At 49.3% G+C, this 14,416-nt stretch overlaps 2 protein-coding genes across 2 annotated transcripts in view; one reads left to right on the top strand and one right to left on the bottom strand.

Moving 5' to 3' along the window:
* LOC147702706 (uncharacterized) overlaps positions 1-14,416 on the top strand; it is a 165,983-nt gene that overhangs the window by 11,106 nt on the left and 140,461 nt on the right. Inside the window, exon 4 of the mRNA XM_086929434.1 lies at positions 1,066-3,589. Coding sequence (XP_086785560.1) covers positions 1,066-3,589 — 2,524 coding nt within the window. The remainder of the gene's footprint in view (positions 1-1,065; positions 3,590-14,416) is intronic.
* Positions 12,834-13,511, bottom strand: LOC147702709 (uncharacterized). The gene has a single exon (XM_086928400.1). The coding sequence runs from the start codon at positions 13,509-13,511 to the stop codon at positions 12,834-12,836; it is 678 nt and encodes a 225-aa protein (XP_086784526.1).

Here is a 14,416-nt window from a genome sequence, read left to right as displayed (position 1 = left end):
TGACAAAGTTGTATTGGCTTCATATATGCCAAATATAATGACGTCGATATAACTGATTTTGCTTAATTGTTTCTTTGTGGCTACGAACTGCTTAAAACTTGCATTGAAAAAACTCAAAAGGCTCTGTATTTTTCGCTTCTTTTCCTCCCTCCTGACGGTGCTTTAATTATAATGCTCCTTGTAGCTTCCTCCGTGTCTTTTATTTTTTACCAAGAGTCTCTTTAAATGTGCTTGTCGCTATTGTTCTTAAAGCTGTTCATATTGAAGAAAACAGCAAGTGGTCCACTTTGAGATGCCTCTAAACAGGTGCTCGCTCTTTCTCCGTGAACGTGATGAGGTTATTTCGCTCTGAAGGCAGCATCTACCTTCATTTGTTGTCACAGGCTGATGACGATTACAGGGGGCCAGGGTCTCTCTCTGTACGTTTGTGATTAGAAAGTAAATCCCTTGGCTCTATTTTGTGATTTCGTGGTATAGCGTCTATGTGTTTTTATTGTATTCCCATATACATTTAAAATGGCACTTTATTAATGGTTTCTTTTTCTGTGTTGTAACATTGATCTGTACAGATGCTTTCATTTGTTTTCTCAACAAACTTGTATGTCCCTAATCTTAAATTAATATTTTGCCTCAAGTCTGTTACGTTATATTCATAATAAGAAACTGTTTATTCATATCAAACCCTATACAAGTGGTGCAATCACTGCATATATTTACCACCCTTCATGTCTGTGCCTTTAAGAAGGTGTTGCCAATGGCTGGAAGTGCGAACAGACTTCAGCCAATGAGTTGCGCGGTTCGCACCAGATCCTCTCATGTTCTGTCATCCAGCTCCACCCCATGTAGCTTTGCATCCTCATGTTCCCTCCTCCCGATCACACACGGGAGCGGCTCAGACGGTGCAAAGCTGCCCTCCCCTCCCCGCTGAAGCTGCTGTGAAAGACTGGACGAGCTCAGCAGCCTTATCCTCTGAAGCTGCTGTGAAGGACTGGACGAGCTCAGCAGCCTTAGCCTCTGAAGATGCTGTGAAGGACTGGACGAGCTCAGCAGCCCTCCCCGTTGAAGCTGCTGTGAAGGACTGGACGAGCTCAGCAGCCCGAGCCTCTGCGTTGTCTGCTCTGGCTCTACCGAGGGGTCATTACACACTTGTCTGCTCAGAATGGCCTGTGCGATCACTCTGCCTCTGTGGACCTGGCAGCTTCTGTGCCTCGCTTCCCTCTGGGGTGGGGTCTGTGCTCAGCTCCGGTACTCGGTGCTGGAGGAGGCAGAGCCGGGGACAGTCGTGGGGAACGTGGCCCGGGACCTGGGGCTGGAGGCGGCCGCGGTGTCTGGGCGCCGGCTGCGGCTGAGCTCCGAGGGCAGCGCGGGGCATTTCACCCTTAACCTGGAGAGCGGAGCCCTGGCTGTGCGGGAGAAGATCGACCGGGAGAGCCTGTGCGGGGGCAGCCCCGGCTGCACCCTGGCGGCGGAAGTGGTGATTGAAGACCCCCTGGAGCTCTTCCGGCTGGAGGTGGAGGTGCTGGATGTCAATGACAACGCGCCCACCTTCCCCACCGCTCATCATGGTGTGCAGATCGGAGAATCCGCTCCTCTGGGAACGCGGTTTCCACTAGAGAGCGCTATAGACCCAGACTCTGGGAAGAACGCGGTCACCGATTACAGACTGAATCCGAATGAACACTTTACAATGAATGTGAAACGTCTCAGAGACGGGAAGCTCCTTCCATCGCTGGTCCTTGAGAAGGCTCTGGACCGAGAGAGCCAGGGGCAGCACGAGCTGACCCTCACGGCCGTGGATGGGGGCAGCCCCCCCAGATCCGGGACAGCCCGGATAACTGTCACTGTCCTAGATGCGAACGACAACGCGCCCGTCTTCAACCAGTCTGTGTACAAAGTGAAACTAAGAGAGAACGCCCCAGTGAAGACGACACTGATCACTCTCAGCGCCACTGACAGCGACGAAGGACTCAACGGGGATGTTGAGTATTCGTTTGAGAAGCACACTTCAGCTGCAGTTAGTAACTTGTTCAGCTTGGATTCCCGAACTGGAGAAATTCGTATAGAAGGAGATGTGGACTTTGAAGAATCCAAGGTTTTTGAAATTCACGTCAGAGCCAGAGATAAGGGAACACCACAACTGGAAGGAGACTGTCTTCTTCAGGTGGAAATAGAAGATGAAAACGACAACTCTCCAGAGATTGTAATAAACTCGTTGGCCAATTCAATCCCAGAAAATACCCCAATTGGAACAGCAGTGGGTCTGTTCAGAGTCCGAGATAAAGATTCCGGACTGAATGGGAAAGTTCAGGTGGAAATATCGTCCGATCTTCCATTTACAATAAAATCGTTTAAAAATCATTACTCTCTGATCACAGATGGGGCTCTGGACCGAGAAATCAATCCTCAATATTATATTGAACTGATAGTTACAGATTTAGGGTCCCCTCCTTTGCACTCACAGAAAACAATCCTCCTCAACATTTCAGACGTCAATGATAACCCCCCGCAGTTTCCGAGTCCTTTCCTCGATGCCTCCATCAGGGAGAACAACGAACCCGGCACTTTGCTCTGCACTGTGTCCGCCTCCGATGCGGATGAGGGAGAGAACTCTCGCATCACGTACTCCATAGCAGAGGAGCGGATAGAGGGCTCCCCGGCCTCGTCCTTCCTTTATATCAGCTCCAACACCGGAAGCGTCTACGCCCAGCGCTCCTTCGATTATGAGCACGTGCAGGTGTTACACATTAATGTTATTGCAGAAGACGCAGGTTTTCCAAAGCTACGCTCCAACGTGTCTGTTTTCATTTACATTCTGGATCAAAATGATAATGCCCCGGTGATAGTGTTCCCTGTGCCCTCCAGAGAGGCCACCGTGGAGCAGAGGATTCCTCGGGTGATCCCAGTGGGTTACTTGGTTACTAAAGTCACAGCAGTGGATGCAGACTCTGGTCACAATGCCTGGGTCTCGTATGCTCTCCTGCAAGGTCCGGATCCGTCTCTATTTCGAATATCTCCCCACACTGGAGAGCTGCGGGCGGTCAGGAGGCCTCAAGAGACCGAGAACCTCACCCAGAAGCTTCTTATTCTAGCCAAGGACAATGGGGAGCCGCAGCTGTCCACCACTGTGACCATCCTCCTGTCACCAGAGGATGACGTCAGCGTGGACAAGCCCACATCCCATGATTACCATAAAACTCCAATGGAGGACACTGACATGACCTTGTACCTCATCATATCCCTGGTGGCCATCAGTGTTCTGTGCCTGGTCACTTTCATCATTCTCTCTGCCAGATGCATTATGCGAGGAAACCGCGTCACCTCTTTGTGTTGTTGCATCCAGCCATCACAACCTTGGGATTTCTCCAAGCAGCCCCACCACACTCTTCAGATGAATGCTGATGGGTCATTGTGTTACGCAGAGGTCAGCCTGAGACCCTCCGACCCCCTGAATCAGGGCTACAGGACCTGTGTATCCCAAGTTAGTGACTTCACCTTCATGAAACCTTTGAACTTTCAGGAACTCGGAGACACTAGAAACGAACCAGGTTCATTTGTTTCCAGTGTGGAGAGGTTAAATGAGCTCAACCAGGTGAGACACTAGTGACTCTAGTCAATCGATGTATCTGCCTTATACAATTGAATTTTGTATGCATCCATTTGAGATATATCGTCATTTTCCATGTATTTCTGTCCCAGAGAGAGGTGTGGCGCAGCGGCCACAGCGACTGAATCCCGAATCTGGGGATCATGGTTTGATCGCTTGCGGCAGATTAGCCCAGCACCATTTGACTCTAGGCAATAGCTTGCTTAATCTTCCCGACGGCCCCATCGCCTAAAGGGTGATTGTTCGCGCTTTACAAATGTGGATTATTATTATTATATTAGAGAAAAATGACTAACGTACTTTGAAATTGTAACTTTCTGTTCTGGTTTGCAAACTGTGTGCATTGTGAAACTGAAACACTTTCTGTACCTGTGTAACAAATCGAGGTGGGCAGATGAGGTGCCTGAGCTCGTGGGTTGTATTTTACAATATTAGTCCACTGCGGACTTAATATTTTTGAAAAGACTTTTATTGTTTTACTTATGTGTGACTACATTTGGTAATAGCTGGTAACATCCAGGTCAGATCTGTTGAAAGAGTTTGCGGATAGATTCATTTGTGTCTTTGGCTACATTTCCACTTAGCAGTCTGAAGTCTGCGCACTGAGATCTAACATAGATTTGTTTAAGCGCGCGTGGCCTGTCCTTGCTGTTAATTGGAGGAGGGCATGAGCCAATCCCGTGTTCTGTTTCAGCAGGAGCCCTGCTTTTACTTTCGGTTTCCTCTTCCCATTGGCTGTGCGTGGCTCATCTTTCCCTCAGCTCATATCCCGACCCCAGGGCTGCTGGAAGAAACACTGGGGCTGAGGCTGCTTGTTTCTTTAGCTCACCCGCTGTCTCGGGGATTCTCCAGAGCCACGTTACTGACGAGAAACTTGGGTATTTACAAATGTGATGTCAAATCAAGGGACGCGCTCGACCGGAAGTGTTAGGTCTTCACCTGTAACGCGTTATTTCGCAGCTGGACTCTCGTGGGGCTGATACGTGGATCATTTAAGGGACGAGTCTGAACATCAGAGCTGAACGAGAGTCTCTCGGCGGAAGCAGGTGGGTCTGTTGGATTTCATAAAGTGCGCCTTGGGTTAGAGGCTGGCACGTTTGAAGTTTGGAGCTGTTGATCCTTTTTGTGAGCGTTGGGGAGAGTGGCGAACCCGCAATCCCCAGAGGAAGTTGCACAGCAGCAGGGTGGAGCGGGCGACAGGTGGTATGGTGGGGTGTTGTAACGTATCTAGGGCTCTAGTGTAATTTTCCAGATTCATGCCCTTATATAGGTATAACTTATCATATCCTTATATAGGCATAAGAATCATAACCATATTTGGACACAGCCAATGCAGTCCAAATACGGCATGGCTACTTCCACTAAGCTCCCAGAGTACAACGAGTTCTTGAAGACAACCAGCCTTCAGCAGTCGGGGAATTCCCCCTGCTTCAGTATTGATTTGTTCCAGAACTCCTGGAGTGTGTAAAGAACTTTGAGTTCTTAGTGACGTTATTATGTCCACCCTTACGTCAAACTCTGCACCTTCCAGGTATAAATATGCCCAAATCTGCCCTAGCAAGACACACAGTGGTTTTGGAGCAGATCGACTAACTACTTGCCCGACGCCCTGCTGTATGCGAGTGCCGAAGGAAGCTGACCCTCCCTGCTGACGCACTGAGAGAGACGCTGTCTTTTCTCCTGCCGAGAAATACAGCTCCAGTGTTTCACTTCTACCCTTGCGGGTTACTGGGAGATCGAGACCTGAGAGAGAGATACAAGACCTCCTTCATTCTATAATCAAGGTACGGAGCTGATTAGACCCTTAGAGAATTCTTGGGTAGATTCTTGGCAGAAACTATTCAACTCAAGCTACACCTCACTTACTTCTTCCCTTGTACTAGACTTAGGTTAGGTACACCGGGGTAGGCGTATTTTAGATGCACCAGTTGAGTACTTTTAGTCATTATTTATTATTGCATGTATTTTATCTATTTTAAGTATCTTATGGCTTAGAAACCATATAAATGCTTTTACAGTATTATTTCAAAATACTCTTTTTACTGTACGCACTTTACTTCGTAGCAAGTATTCCGATTGTAGCAATTCACTGATCTTGCATGAGAAAGAAGACTGCTCAATAAATAACCTTTTTATTGAAAACGCCCGTCTCTCTATTTCTCTGCACTTCTGGTGAAACGAAGCATGTACGATTGAGTGAAATAGCCATCTATTGTTTCCGCGACTCTAGAGATATATTCCTTATTCTTGGGGAACAAAGTTGTCATGTTATATGGTTGTCAGAAACTAATGCCTTCTTGTGTATTCAAGAACGTTTCTAGTGACCTCTGAGCTAGCTGGCATACACAATTAAGTCTAACATATTCAATAGAGACCTAGTCGACTTCAGTCCTACGTCTAAACTATTGTTTGTTATTTCAATGCGCAGAGCCTATTGGGAATATAGGAACTACACTACATGGAGTGAGTGAGTTACAGCAGGCTGGGTTCACCGCCAGTTTAGGTATTTGGCCAACATCTGAAAAATCCTACATCGTCTTTCCACAGAAGTAGGTTGCAGGTGTTGGAATGAGGCAGTTTGTCAATACAGGAGGTGGGTCGCAGATCTCTGTCGGCGCAAGATGCGCTACAGGAAAGTGCCCCAGTGTATCAGTTGTAACTAAGCACTACAGAGGTACTACTTGGAAAACGTGTGACAAACTGGGTGTTTTTCCCTGTTGCGTCCACAAAACATTCGGGGGGGGTGTCGAATGAACGCTGTTTGACGTCTGTTTAAAATGTTGCTCGTTTCTGCTGATCACAAAGGTGTGAAGTTAACCGCCTCACTGGGTTATTGCGCTAAGGGGTGTTCGTGACTTAGACCTTCTAACCACAACTGTTCTGTGTACAATACAGTTTTATAATTATTGTAACACGCCACCTTGCGCTGCAGCACACTTCTATAGGCCAAATCACGGCCGGCACATTTGTCTGTTAACAAACACATTTTTTCTTCCATTTGGAAGACGTCCATGCCAACTGTTTTAGGATAAGGAGTTGAATCCAAGGATAAACCAGGCTCCTCATATCACTGAAATGGATTGTTTGTACAGGTATTACAAAATGGCAGCCTTTGGTTGGTTCATTTGCATGAGGGTTGGATTACTTAAAACGAAGGGTGGGTGCTGGTTGCTCAAGGGTAAAAATGCAACATGCGCAGCTTGAGGTTTCAGAAGAGAGATTAATTGGAGATCAGAAGAGAGGTGGCGTGGAAGGAAGGGGCTCGAGGGTATGTAGGAGGATGCATGATGTCACCGGCCACACCCACTTCTTTCCATTCATAGAGGGGCGCGCAGTTCTACATGACAGGCATTCACTGGGTAAGCAGAAGGTAGTCAAACGTTCCTAGTGACCAATTAAACCTCCATATAACACAGCTTTTCATGAATTGCTTGTGCTCTGAATTTGTAGTCACTTAAGTGGCTAGCAGCGTGTAACCGTGCATTTAAAAATGTAAACAAGGCCCGGCTTTATCAATTGTTCAATCTGAGTGAATAACCAGTGTGGACAAACCATAGCTCCATAACTTAAACTCGTATTTTGTAAATTGTTTCAAACTTGCGCTTAGAGATCTGAAAATTAAGCTTCAAAATCATCATCAAACCAGGGCTTGTGCCTTTTCCTGACATGTGTCATATACCACCCTTACTATTTCTTTACACATCACGCGGAAGGTAGCGTACATCCGCCAATAAATGGTCTTGAATGGCTGCTCTTTAATATTACCATCTGCACTCTATTTTTTCAAAATACTATGTAGATTTTGGAGTTTTAATTTTGGTTGCTAAGCTTCTGCCAGCTGTTTGTTTCTGGATTCATAGCTAACTTTACATCTGGTATGTTTTACATTGTTGTAGACATTTTGATATTGAGCACTTGCTTGTTTAAATCTGTGTTCAAACAAGTGTTCTGGTGCGGGCATTTCCTCTAATCCAAATACCATTGCTAGTATTCTTCAATAGTTTATCAGTTCTTAATTACAACTTTGTCATTTATTATAACTATATTTACCTACAATGACTTAACTGTGTAGAGCCTTGTTTGCTCACAGGTCTATTAATGAGCAATGCAGACTTTTTGTTCCCACAAATAATGAATGTAAACTTGGTCCAGCTGAACAAGACTGGTTTACCAACTGAGCTCTAGGCAACTCTGCACCTTTAAGAAGGCGTGTCCATTGGTTTAATGTCTGAGGAAGCATTAGCCAATAAGCTATGCAGTTCATACTAGATCCCGTCCCTTCTCCTCTCCCATTCGCACATCCTGGTGCTTCACATTAACCTGCTCCCAGACCGATCTGCTGAAGGGATGCAGCTCTGTTCTCTCCTCTGAGGACGCGGTGAGCGGCTGGAGGCGTTCAATAGCCGGGGTCTTTGTTGCCGGTGACTATATCCAAAAGTCCCAAAGAAGGATTTATTTGTAACGTATTTATTATGAACCCCCGGGGCTCTCAGCAGCAGTGGCAGGTCCTGTGCCTTCTCTGCCTCTGGGGCGGGGTCTGTGCTCAGCTCCGGTACTCGGTGCTGGAGGAGGCAGAGCCGGGGACAGTCGTGGGGAACGTGGCCCGGGACCTGGGGCTGGAGGCGGCCGCGGTGTCTGGGCGCCGGCTGCGGCTGAGCTCCGAGGGCAGCGCGGGGCATTTCACCCTCAACCTGGAGAGCGGAGCCCTGGCTGTGAGGGAGAAGATCGACCGGGAGAGCCTGTGCGGGGGCAGCCCCGGCTGCACCCTGACGGCGGAAGTGGTGATTGAAGACCCCCTGGAGCTCTTCCGGCTGGAGGTGGAGGTGCTGGATGTCAATGACAACGCGCCCACCTTCCCCACCGCTGACCGCGTTGTGGAAATGACTGAAGCAACGAGTCCAGGAACACGATTTCCACTAGAGAGCGCTATAGACCCAGACTCTGGGAAGAACGCGGTCACCGATTACAGACTGAATCCGAATGAACACTTTACACTGAACGTGAAACGTTTCAAAGACGGGAAGCTCCTTCCATCGCTTGTCCTTGAGAAGGCTCTGGACCGAGAGAACCTGGGGCAGCACGAGCTGACCCTCACGGCCGTGGATGGAGGCAGCCCCCCCAGGTCTGGGACAGCCCGGATAACTGTCACTGTTTTGGATTTCAACGACAACGCGCCCGTCTTCAATCAGTCTGTGTACAAAGTGAAACTAAGAGAGAACGCCCCAGTGAAGACGACACTTATCACTCTCAGCGCCACTGACAGTGACGAAGGAGTTAATGGAGAAGTGGAATACTCCTATGAAGAGAACACCCCCGATGCAGTTAGCAGCTTGTTCAATCTAGACTCCCGAACTGGAGAAATATGCGTAGCAGGAGATGTGGACTTTGAGCAATGTACGTTATATGAAATACACGTCAGAGCCACGGACAAGGGCACGCCACAGCTGGAAGGAGCCTGTCTTATTCAGATCGAAATAGAAGATGAAAATGACAACTCCCCGGAAGTTGTAATAACGTCTTTGGCCAATTCCGTCCCAGAAAACACCCCCATTGGGACAGCAGTTGGTCTGTTCAGAGTCAGAGATAGGGATGCGGGGCTAAATGGGAAAGTCCGTGTAGAGATATCAGCAGGTCTTCCATTTACGATAAAATCGTTTGATAAACATTACTCATTAATCACAGACGGGGCTCTGGACCGAGAAATCAACCCTCAATATTCTATTGAACTGATGGTTACAGATTTAGGGTCCCCTCCTTTGCGCTCACATAAAACAATCCTCCTCAACATTTCAGACGTCAATGATAACCCCCCGCAGTTTCCGAGTCCTTTCCTCGATGCCTCCATCAGGGAGAACAACGAACCCGGCACTTTGCTCTGCACTGTGTCCGCCTCCGATGCGGATGAGGGAGAGAACTCTCGCATCACGTACTCCATAGCAGAGGAGCGGATAGAGGGCTCCCCGGCCTCGTCCTTCCTTTATATCAGCTCCAACACCGGAAGCATCTACGCCCAGCGCTCCTTCGATTATGAGCACGTGCAGGTGTTACACATTAATGTTATTGCAGAAGACGCGGGTTCTCCAAAGCTCAGCTCCAACGTCTCTGTTTTCATTTACATTCTGGATCAAAATGATAATGCCCCGGTGATCGTGTTCCCTGTGCCCTCCAGAGAGGCCACCGTGGAGCAGAGGATTCCTCGGGTGATCCCGGTGGGTTACTTGGTGACTAAAGTCACAGCAGTGGACGCGGACTCTGGTCACAATGCCTGGGTCTCGTATGCGCTCCTGCAAGGTCCGGACCCCTCTCTATTTCGAATATCTCCCCACACGGGAGAGCTGCGGGCGGTCAGGAGGCCTCAAGAGACCGAGAACCTCACCCAGAAGCTTCTTATTCTAGCCAAGGACAATGGGGAGCCGCAGCTGACCACCACTGTGACCATCCTCCTGTCACCAGAGGATGACGTCAGCGTGGACACGCCCACATCCCATGATTACCATAAAACTCCAATGGAGGACCCTGACATGACCTTGTACCTCATCATATCCCTGGTGGCCATCAGTGTTCTGTGCCTGGTCACTTTCATCATCCTGTCAGCGAGGTGCATCGTGGGTGGAAACCGGATCTTACCTTTTTGTTGCTGCACCGAGAAACCTCAGCCCTGGGATTTCTCCAAACAGCCCTACCCAGCGCTCCAAATAAATGCTGATGGGTCATTGACCTACGCAGATGTCCACCTGAGGCCAGGCGACCCGCTGAACCAGGGCTACATGACTTGTTTGTCCCAAGTTAGTGATTTTTCCTTCAGGAGACCCCCGCATTTTCCAGAACTCAGAGAGACCACGAAGGAACAGGATCCGTTTGACTCCCATGAGGAGAGGTTAGGCGAGGTCAACCAGGTGAGATGCAGTAGTAACATTCGTGATTAACCTTAACTTTGTTTTGCAGTCGCATGCTATATGGATTCCCAATGTTAATTCATAGTACACATGTCTCCTAGAACTAACATTATTCTCTGACCCATCGCACTTGGAACCTACTTTTTTCTTGGTATTAGTATTTTGTTAACGTCTGTGTATGCCGAAGCACTCTGAATCATTGTATACTCATTTTGGGGGCAGGAGGTTGTGCCTGTGCTTGACTACCCTTTCTTCCTTTAACATCTCGAAGCAATCGTAATATTTAAAAATACTTTACTTGGTATATATGTATACGGACTTTTTTTCATTGCCATGAATATCCACTTCAGGTTATAAAGGAAAACGTTTATCACTTGTTCATATTGTGTTATGTCGTTAGGGGTGTTTGCCACGACTCGCCTTTACTCTGGTGTTTTGTTTTTATTTTGGGACAGGCCGATAGCACTCGTTTCTGATGGTTAAAGTGCATTGCATGTGGTGAGGTAACATATGACACATAGAGGGCCGGGTCCAATCAGCTGCTGAGTTTCATTAGCTGTCCTGCTTTCATTTTCCCTTTCCTCCTCTCGCTGGCTGTCTCGGGCCCCTACAGCATTAGAATGCAGTGACGCGTGGTCCCTCGGGCCTAGTTTGGTTGGTTTGGCCGCGGCACTCACTTCCCGCGAGATGACCGGGTCTCACTTTTGTATTAAGAGTGTTGTATTAAGACACGGAGTAGAACCAGAGGGCCGCGATGGAGAATACAAGGTTTCTTTGCTTATGCGCCCCGCTGCTTTGTTTCCTTGTTCACAACTGGACTATAGGTCGAGTTAGAGCGCGGGATGCGTGGGGAAACATGGCTACAAAGTCCCCCTTGTAAATCCGCATTCGCAGGGAGTCCTTCCACAATTCTGGTCTCTAGGACCCGGATCCCCCAGCATGCTCCACGCCCGCTCACCCACCAAAGAATATTCACCTTGAGAGAAGTGGTGGGTGTAAAAAAGGCCATGTTTAATAGCATTTCATAAACATGACGTAAGATTATTCAAACATTAAAATTATTAAAATTATGAGCAACATTTATCACTTTATTAAAAACATCTTCATCAGCTTGCCTAAAGCATCATTCAAATTCTCATTGCTCATAACTTCATCTTCTTTCCCCCAGCACCAAGGGGCCCTCTGGTTCGCCTCCCCCCAGGAAAGATGGCCACACCAGGTGCCGCGCACCTGTGTCTCTTGAGCGATGGGCCCCAGCCCTCGGGTCCTTGTCCGGCATTTCCAGGGCCCCACCTCTCATCCACCAGGCTGCATCGGAGGCTCGTACCTGTCGCCCTAGCCTCCCCAGCCAGTGGTCTCCATCCCCCTGCGGAGAGCTTACCTTCTCTCCCCTCAGTGCTGGCATAGGGAGTGCCCAAGGCGGACTCCCGTCCATTCTGGCAATCTATTAGTGTTCAAATGTCTCTTCTCCGCAACACACTCTTCTAACTACTGCCTTAAGGGGACGGGTGGGCGGGAGAATACAGAAATTAATCGCCAGGTGACTGGCAGCAATGGGTCGCGGGGGTGTGAGCAGGTCCGGTGCTGGCGGGGAAAGAGGCCGAGGGCAGCGTGGTCTTGACCTAAATAGGTCATGGCCTCTGCCCCACGCCCCCACCGGACGTGCGTCACCTGCATGACCCGGAAGTACTTCCCCTGGCCGGTCGCCCATAGGGCTACCGTCCAGGAGCTCCCTCCAATGAGGGCGCGGCGTGGGCCGGGGGGCCGGGCCCTAGAGGCGGGCTCGTCTAGCCTCGCCCTTTGCATAGGACCCGGATCCCCCAGCATGCTCCACGCCCGCTCACCCACCAAAGAATATTCACCTTGAGAGAAGTGGTGGGTGTAAAAAAGGCCATGTTTAATAGCATTTCATAAACATGACGTAAGATTATTCAAACATTAAAATTATTAAAATTATGAGCAACATTTATCACTTTATTAAAAACATCTTCATCAGCTTGCCTAAAGCATCATTCAAATTCTCATTGCTCATAACTTCATCTTCTTTCCCCCAGCACCAAGGGGCCCTCTGGTTCGCCTCCCCCCAGGAAAGATGGCCACACCAGGTGCCGCGCACCTGTGTCTCTTGAGCGATGGGCCCCAGCCCTCGGGTCCTTGTCCGGCATTTCCAGGGCCCCACCTCTCATCCACCAGGCTGCATCGGAGGCTCGTACCTGTCGCCCTAGCCTCCCCAGCCAGTGGTCTCCATCCCCCTGCGGAGAGCTTACCTTCTCTCCCCTCAGTGCTGGCATAGGGAGTGCCCAAGGCGGACTCCCGTCCATTCTGGCAATCTATTAGTGTTCAAATGTCTCTTCTCCGCCACAAGGGAGACTAGGGCCCAAGGGTCCGTCGCCCTTCCCCCAACCGGCCAAGTTCTGTACAAAAGACCATATTCCATTGATCCAAGTGTCTGTGCCAATGTCAGATAAGTGAACTCCGTCCTGGTGAAACATGATTGGTCCTGAGATCATCTTGTGCGGAAGATGCAGCAAGCGGCCCTTCACTGAGCACAACTTTGCAAGCTCCCCATTTAGACGTCGTACTGACACATTGATGGTCCTTGCCCGAATATCCTTGCCCCACCACTGTCGTGGGATCATGCAGGACCACACTATCCTGGCCTGCGGGAAGGTCCTCCCCAGCCATGCAAATTCAGTGAGCAGTGCTTCCTTGACCGCTAGGCGTCCTCTGTCCACCATATCCTTGCCGCCCAAGTGGATGATGAGTAAATCAGGGGACTTCTGTCCCTCACGTTCTCGGATGTCATCCACGAGCCGCCGCAGGTGCCGGATGCGCATTCCTCCCACACCGTGCCACAAGAATTCGATGCCATCCAGACTAGGTGGTTTCCGCACTCGCCGCTGTTGCAATCGCACTGCTGCCCGCCGCACGAACGAGTGACCCAACACCCACACCACCTTCCTTGGCATACTAATAATTGGAAAAGAAATAGAAAGGTCAAGCATGGGCATGGCACCGATGGAAGTCAAAGTAATTCAGGCCTAACATAACGCCTGTAACAGTTGGATGACCAGCGGCCCACTCTTTTCACAGCATTGGATGACAACCCCGCCTCTACTGCCAAAGTAGCGGCCCCTATATTAAGAGTGTTGTATTAAGACACGGAGTAGAACCAGAGGGCCGCGATGGAGAATACAAGGTTTCTTTGCTTATGCGCCCCGCTGCTTTGTTTCCTTGTTCACAACTGGACTATAGGTCGAGTTAGAGCGCGGGATGCGTGGGGAAACATGGCTACAAAGTCCCCCTTGTAAATCCGCATTCGCAGGGAGTCCTTCCACAATTCTGGTCTCTAGTGTGGTAAACGTGCACCTGTTTTCAATGACAAACATGCGTTCAGGCCACCCTCTGGTCATTGCGGCCGTGAACCTCGCCTAGTAACCCCAATCATAGCTGAAAGGGACCCCCAGTGTGTGTTACAACCGGGGGTCAGATAAGCAGTTTTGAGCCTTTTAACGGGTTCTAAGCCGGCCGCCCATTACACCTGCTACGTGTCCTGGTCGATTGTTGTGAACGGTGGCAGTGTTGCAAGATCTGATCAAATGTGTGCTGGCTGGAGGCTCGTTGAATGTGAGAGCGTTGTGTGTCTGTGTATTTTGGCGGTGCGTGCCGAGCCGATGCCTCTGCTTCTGAAGAGTCTAACAGGTCCCGCTGGCCTCTCCAGTGAACTTGCCTTCAGAAAAGCGTGTTGTGTTGTTGTGCGTTTGTATATCACAACGCATGTCTTTCTAGTTTACCGTGCTTTTGTCGGAAAAAAATGTTCGTACCATAGAAAGCCACCCATGGTACTTACTTAATGGGTCAGGCGAACCATTGTTTAACACAATCTCGTTGAGCGGTGCCAGAAACACAGGAGTAG

This window comes from Lissotriton vulgaris, chromosome 7 (genome assembly GCF_964263255.1).
Source record: "Lissotriton vulgaris chromosome 7, aLisVul1.2, whole genome shotgun sequence".
In the NCBI taxonomy this organism is placed as follows: Eukaryota; Metazoa; Chordata; class Amphibia; order Caudata; family Salamandridae; genus Lissotriton; species Lissotriton vulgaris.
The sequence above is the reverse complement of the archived record's forward strand: the minus strand, read 5'-3'. Positions and strand labels throughout refer to the sequence as shown.